Genomic DNA, 7,808 nt, shown 5'->3' on the forward strand with positions numbered 1-7,808 from the left:
ATTCCTCCGCTCCTACTTGAGTAGGATAGAATAGAATTTCCCGAAGATTCCAAAAAGCTTCATTGTTCTTCGTGCATGAAAAATGGGGATCTTCGGGAAACTCCTTGCGATCACAAGACTTTTACCGATTTATTTTTCTCCGTGTGACGTCCGTATAGAAGATCAAAAAATCAATTTAACTTTGGGATAAATGGAGAGGAGAGAAAAACGTGAATATCTCGGAAATTAGATGCGACAAAGTGGGCCCTTTTCACGTGGACGTACACATATAATTGGACTGAAATTTATAGAAATTTTTAATTTGCAATGACGAAATTCCTTGAAATTTCCGTATTACGGCAACGCGATAAAAATTCCCAATAAGTGTTCCCGGAATTTCCGCGAAAATATTACTGAAACCTACAGACATCATTCCTGAATTCAAGACTTTCCTTTGATTTTCAGGATCATGTCACTAGAAATTTTTTACAAAATGACTTAATTTTAACATTGCTTGCTCATTGCATTTCAGAAATGCAGCTGCCTAAAAAAGACACATCGATTCCTAGGAACAACGTTTTTTTTTTCTCAGTAAACAGACAATTTCTTTGCGAGAAATCTCAGAGTGGAATTCCCGGATTTTTTTTCACTCTGGATTAATTTTTTAAAGATTCAAATTGATACTTGATTCATTCACATCGTTCTATTTCATCGGGAGATATTGTCGATTGGAGACAATTTTTTATGGTCACTGAAGGAGGCAAACCATTGATCTAAATCTCGCAATAATCTGCGAAAAATCTTATTCATTAATCTATTATTGAATTAATCCCATTTTGTGTAGATCGCTGGAGAACAACGAAAATGTTCCAACCGTTCAAACGAGTTGGAATGTTTTCTTTCTCCTTCTTCTCCATTTTCTTTCTCACTCGCACTCGTTAATTTTGGCGGTGGACGGGCACGTGACAGCGTGACGGAGACGACAATGAGTGGGAGCGAGCGCGATACATATTCCTTTCTCACTCAGGGGGGGAATAAGTATATATAATCGAACATTACTATAGTAAAAAAAAAACAAAATCTGCACAATTATTCAATAGAATCACAGGAAAACTATAGAGTTTTCCAGCGACAGCGCTGGGATTTTCTATGAATTTTGTGACCTACGTGTCAATGATAAATATGTCGAGAAAAAGGAAAAGACTTTTAGATCATTAGATTCTGCATTCATTATACTATTGATTATAATATGTTCGATTTTACATTCCTGACAATTATTACAAAATGCGAGGAGCTACCGTATTGAGAACCACTTTCTGGTTATCGACAAATTTATGCTCGGGCCCTATCATACCAACAGTTCCGTACGCTCCATCGTAGTCCATGCGCCACCGCTACAATTTTCGTTGTTGAACACTTTACATTGGCCCTGCTCATCTCCCCTATAATCTCTGGTCAGTGCCATAGAAATAGAAAGAAGGAGAAGAACAAGGGACCACGCCAGAGTGTGCAATGCGTAGATAAAGAATTTATCAGTACGTTAATTAAACATTAATGTGATAGATAAAGATTATTCAATCTGCCCTACACTCATACTTGTAATTCAAATATTGAAATATTTACATTAATGAATTAAAACTGTAGTGTCAATTCAAGGTTTGTTATGAACACCATTGTCCTAACCTCAAGTTCCATAGAGAACATTTTTTGAAATTGTAATTAATTCTGAGCTTACTTTATTTATGATTTTTAGATGGTGTCACGCAATTTTCCACGAGGTGGTAAAAAACCTTCGAAGAAAAATGTAACAAATTACGTAAGTTTCAAAATTAAAAGAAAGAGAATTTCAGTACGGAGATAATGAAGTTCAGAATCGTGTTTGCGTAGGCATCTTTTTCGGGAATGAGCGATTGTATGACAGAGTGCCAAGATCCTAATCGAAATCATTTCTTGATAACTTTTTATAAAATTTATCATTAGAGAAGTAATGCCCGGGATACACATATCTTGTTCAAACCAATTCAGTATTTCTCCACTGAATTAGGAGGCTGAATGGGTAATAGGATGGCTCATAATAAATAAGAACGAAAAATTAAACTTTTTTAGAGTTGAAACAAATAGTCCAGGGAACTGTGAGGCTGTGTAATTTTTTTCCGATTTTTTAATTCAATTTTGGAGTAGCGCATGGCATTTCAAGTTTGACTAAAATATCTGACCTACTGGCAGTCAATGGTTATAAAACGTGGGTAAAAGTTAAATATCCTTGATTACGGTCCGGTGCTAGGTTATAAAAATGACAGAGGATGGTTCTTCGGATCTGTTCAGGTAGAGAATGCAGCGACTAGTATAGGTCCGTCACTGTTGCTCTCATAGCGAGGAGGTCGGAAATACATGCGTTTTCTGGGGAGCAATAGAAACCCAACTACACGACTGCCCTGTATGTGCGAGACAGAGGCGCTCGCAGTTGTCCCTGTCACAAAAGCTCATCAAAAGAGCCTTTGAACAGCGCTTAACATATTTAATTCCCATGATGATTCATTAGATAACAAGAGTTCGAATAATTTGATTTTATTCGTGGGGAAATATCATCTATCTATTACAAGTGCTTTACAATTTCTATTGCATTTTTGTTGTTATGTGTAATTTTATGAATTTTTCATTATATAGAGGAGAATTGAAGTTAAATTGAAAGTATTTTTTTCGGATAATGAACGAATACCTTTAAATTTGATGCCTCTTGTTGCATTCCAATAGAATCCTATTTAAAACAAGCAGGGGTTCGAGCTTTTTTGGCCGAAGCCATCTGACCGTTAGTTTATGTTATAACTCCTTTTCTTTCCATTGGTAGATTCCAATTCCATTCTCCAATTCCTTCATACTACCAATTCCATTGGTAGTAAGCTTCCGAATGGATCTGTAGTAATTCTATTCAAGAAAGAAAAAAATGGAAACTCCATACCTGCTCAGATTAGATATCAACAATGTCAGTGGAAATACCTGCCTCCTGATGAAAAAACAGACAAACGGAAATATCTCGAAAACTTTGTATGAACGAATATATATGTATTGATTGATTCGGATAAAAGGCATCAAAACAAATATTTTGAGAAAAAAAAATTGAAATCGGCTGCGTAGTTTTTAAGCTATTGCACAGAAAAGGTTTTCAGAGAAAGTCGAATATCTCGGAAGCTACCCATGCAATTGAGCTTTTTTTCAATAAGAAGGATTGGTATCATGAGAGGAAGATTTTGTCCAAATTTCAAGTTGATATCTCAATTTTTGCACAAGCTAGAGTGATTACAAGGATTTTTATGAAAAAAACGGACAAACGGAATTATCTCGAAAACTTTATATGAACGGGCACATATGTTTTGATTGATTCTAATAGAAGGCATCAAAGCAAATATTTTGAAAAACAATTGAAATCGGTTGCGTAGTTTTTAAGATAATGCACATAAAAGGTTTTCGGAGAAAGTCAAATATCTCGGAAACTACTCATGCGATTGAGCTCATTTTTAATAGGAAGGATTATTATCATGAGAGGAAGATTCTATCCAAATTTCAAGTTGATATCTCAATTTTTGTACAAGCTAGAGTAATTACAAAGTTTTTTATGAAAAAACAGAAAAACGGAAATATCTCGAAAACTTTGTATGAACGGATATATGTGTTTCGATTGATTCGGATATAAGGCATCGAAACGAATATTTTGACTAGCTTCGAAAATATTAGCGACAAACGATTTAAAAACGAATAGCTTTTTCTCAAAAACTATTTGATTAATCGGGCTGAACGTTTGCACAGAGTTAGTTCTTGTTAAGCTCTATAATCTGACAAAATTTTAGATTTTTTGGAATAAGTTTAGCCAACTAATTACTCAATTTTCCAAAAATTGACCACCGAAAAGGTGGCGATGGACATTGTCACCGACAGACATGGTCGCCAAACTTCGTATTTTTACATTTCACACCATTCTATATCATACCCAATCAAAATTAGAAAATCTGAAAACAGCACGATTACAATGGTTCTATTCGGAAGCAAAAAAAACCATTGGAAACTAATATTAATAGTATTAAATATCAACGATACATGAAAATTATATTAATGGCATGGTACTGTTTAGAATGACGCTATTTCTTCTATTCAAATTTTGTTGAAATTGCTGTAAATTGATCGATTCAACCATGTAAATTTTGAAATAAAAAAATTTGTAACTATAACATTTTTATGTAAGAAATAAAATCATGTACAGTCAGCAGACGCGCGGGTTGAAAGGTCGGTCCCTTTCTTAAAAGGGTCAGTACCTCAGGTACAATTTTTTTGCCTGGGTTCAATGTCTGTTTATACGACCGTTGTGGAAGCACCGGATAAGCCGGACACCTGTCCTTGGACGAAAATTTATCAAGTTTCTTTCGCATTTTACTCGGCATTGGATTTATTGTAATTTTTTTTTCCTTCCCAAACGATTGTCAAATAGTTTATTGATCATTCTATCAAATCTAGGCGAATAATGGACGCTCCATAGGGCTCGTAGAGGCGTCTGAAGATCTCTAAATCTCGCATAAATCCGGATTTTTATTTCAATAACAAATAGCTATTTTGCAGAGAAATTTTTTTTTTATATATTTCTTACCTCCCTTTCAGAAAGTCTACAAAAGGTGATAACGATAAATTGAGTAAATGAGTATTAAAAAAATTATTATCACATTCTCTCTGTGAAAACGTGTAAAAGTGCATAGCAAATTGAACTGCTATGCGCCAGTACAAAAATAATTTTAAAAATTTGAAAAAATTCCTATGTGTTCATCATTATTTTCCTTACCATATTCAGAATAAAAAGAATCGAAATTCAATTTTTTTCAACATTTGAGCCATCCTAATGGGTAACGGCTAATGGAAATTATTTTTCTTTCAGTTATTTCATCGAACGTCAAACCCGAAGCCTAATGCAGACGGATTTGGAGGTGAACGTGTAGAATTGAATACCGAAATCGTTGCAAGGACTGCACAATGTTTAACGTACACAACTCTCTCACAAGGAATGACTCTTCTCGGTCGAGTGCACAATTCTACCCAGTACGATGTCACCATTTCTCTCCCAGGGCGATTGAGTGGATTTTTACCAGTCACGAATATCAGTGAAGCCTACACAAACCTTCTCCAGAATATAGTCTCCTCAAAAGCTCACCCAGCAGACTTCAGACCTCTGTCGGAGCTTTACAAACGAGGAGACTATGTAGTTTGCTGTGTAAAAACTATCAATACACAGAGTAAACATCGAGTTATTCTTTCGGTTGAACCTGAAATGATTAATCAAAATTTGGATGTTGGCAAATTGAGGCAAGGATCCAAAATTGCGTGTTCTGTTAGTAGTGTTGAAGATCATGGCTATGCCGTGCATACTGGCGTTCAGAATCTTCGCGGATTTTTGGAAACCAATTATGTCAAAGACGGAGTTAAATACTGTGAGTATTGTTGAGTAATTTTATGATTGTACCTATAGCGCAGGGAAGGGCACAGAGCGATCGTCGAGTGATCGTAGCTCCCGGACCCAATTAGCTCGATTACAATAACTTTGTATTTTCGATTGATCAACAAATTATAATTGTCCAAATCATTTAGGTAAGAAGAAAATAGAATGATTCAACTTCCTCAATGTTGCGTTTATTGGGATTTCCTTCAAATAAAGTTAATTAGAATCAATAGTTAGAATTATGAGAGATTCTGACATTTTTGACTTTAAGGATGTTCGACACTCTTTTAGCCAAAATTGATGTTGTTTTCATTTTTCTGGCAAATTATCGATGGGAGTGACGTGAAAAAATATAACGATTTTGTGGTTTGTCATTCTTTAATGGCTCACGAAGTTACGTAGTGGTGCGATAATTTTCATGCGTTTCTTCTACAGTTTTGTGATTCTTTTTAAAAGTTTAGAGAAAACGCAGGAAAATGTTCGCACCACCTTAAAATTTCGTCAGTCATTAAATAATGACAAAACGGAAAAACGTTATATTTTTTCACGTCAATTCCATCATAAGTTTGCCAGAAAAATTAAAAAAACGTGAATTTTGGCAGAAAGGGTGTAGAACATCCTTAAGGATAATCGGGCGAGCTGTGAGGGTTGGAAAAAAAGTTTTCGTGTCGGCGGCCCTGAAGAACGCCAATTTCGTGGTGCGCAGCGCCACGAAATTGGCGTTTTGCAGGTCCCTCGACACGAAAATTAATATACACACCTCGCCATGGAAAACATATCACCCTCCCCCACGTGCTTGCCATCCTCGCCTTCGGTTCGGAAGGCAATCTTGCACGTGGGGGAGGATGATCTGTTTTTCAAGGCTCGGGCATGTAATGTACTAAACAATTTTTTTCTACTTTCTTTATTATAATCACATTCGTCAGATAATACTTTTATCGCCGTGTGACATAAAATATCTCAAAATCGGGATCATTCTTAATTTGATGACCAATTATCAAATGCCAAAGTTTGCAATTCAAGAACTAAAATTTCCTTATAATAAGAGAATCACGATACTTATGAGAAACTTATGAGAATCTGAACTCTTCTCTCTGAGTTGTAGAGAAAATTTTCCTGGTGAGTTGAAAATGATCTTAAATCGTATGTATGTATGTGTGTGGTAAAGTTTTTCTTCAGGTGTTCGCTAATGAATGGGTGAAATTGAATTTTTTCTTTTTCAAATGTAGGTATTGTTGAGCCCTATGGACTTAATTAGAAAGCCCCTAGCTACCGTACTATTGGGTGTAGAAGTAAAACTCTTTGGACCTTTTTTATCTAGAATTTTATTCTCTTCCTGGCCATTTAGGAGCCACGGAGAAACGTGGTTGTTAACGTGGCTCTTCATTTTCGGGTAAAAAAGGCGAAAATGACTGAAATCCATGAGTAAATATTAAAAGCTGAACTATTTGGACCAATTTGCGCCAATTAGTTTGTTAATTTTATCAATTAGAAAGAATGATTGATACCTTCATATACTTGGCAGACGAAAAATTAATTATTGATTTTCATTCATTGCAATCATTTAGAAATCGTTCGGGGATGTTTAGGAAAGCATTTTTATTGTTTGGGAAAAAGTTTTCGATTTTTAATTAATTAAATAAAAAAATGCGTATAGTTGGTAGACGAGGATTAAAAAAAAATATCTAGATTTACTCAAAATCGTTTGGGGAAGTCAGTGGTAGCTTCCGTTTCATTTGGGAAATGATAAAAAAGGGTCATCCGGTTGTTAATTGAGTTGGAATCATCGTTAGGTACATACGTCCGCCGCACCTTTGAAGTTTCCCGCTCCTCGTAACTTTCGTTTAAAATCATAGGACTCCAGCAGTTGTTGATGCTTATTGTCTCAAATAAAGTGCTTAATTCGTGGGAATCGCAATTACCGCACTAGGTCCTCACGATTTTGACTCCATTCATGAAACCCTGATAGAGAATATAGCAGCAGAAATAATCAATATCTCATATCTCAATTCTATTGGATTCGAAATCTCCATTAGAAATAGTAGATTTTATCATTTTCATATCAACGAATGGAAAAATTCTTCCGGAAATACTTTGTGATCCGTGTGTCATGTCAACTATTTTATGCCACGGGCCCGAAAATCGCGACCTAGCTGAACGAAGCGAGGTTAGAATCGTGGTTTATCAGGCGTAGTGACATCAATGTGATTGTTTGTAAACATTAACACATTAATTTCGTGTATGACAACCAATCTCTGGCCAGGCTATGACTCTAATCTACTTAATCAGCACGAGGTTTCCTATTCTCCTATCCATGACAGCTGTCAATAACATCTTAAACTTATGGCGGGGG

General features: G+C 35.6%; 1 protein-coding gene across 2 annotated transcripts in view; it reads left to right on the forward strand.

The window, feature by feature from the left end:
- The first annotated feature begins 1,450 nt into the window (after positions 1-1,450).
- LOC107041828 (protein RRP5 homolog) overlaps positions 1,451-7,808 on the forward strand; it is an 88,308-nt gene continuing 81,950 nt past the window's right edge. Inside the window, exons 1-3 of one of the 2 annotated variants that reach the window (XM_015262599.1) lie at positions 1,451-1,514; positions 1,733-1,795; positions 4,898-5,447. In XM_015262599.1, coding sequence (XP_015118085.1) covers positions 1,733-1,795; positions 4,898-5,447 — 613 coding nt within the window. In that variant the 5' untranslated portion in view covers positions 1,451-1,514. Of the gene's footprint in view, positions 1,636-1,732; positions 1,796-4,897; positions 5,448-7,808 lie in introns of both variants that reach the window. The other variant, XM_015262598.1, reaches the window with a different exon arrangement.

The sequence above is a fragment of the Diachasma alloeum genome, unplaced genomic scaffold (genome assembly GCF_001412515.2).
Source record: "Diachasma alloeum isolate Michigan unplaced genomic scaffold, Dall2.0 Dall_scaffold_00380, whole genome shotgun sequence".
In the NCBI taxonomy this organism is placed as follows: domain Eukaryota; kingdom Metazoa; phylum Arthropoda; class Insecta; order Hymenoptera; family Braconidae; genus Diachasma; species Diachasma alloeum.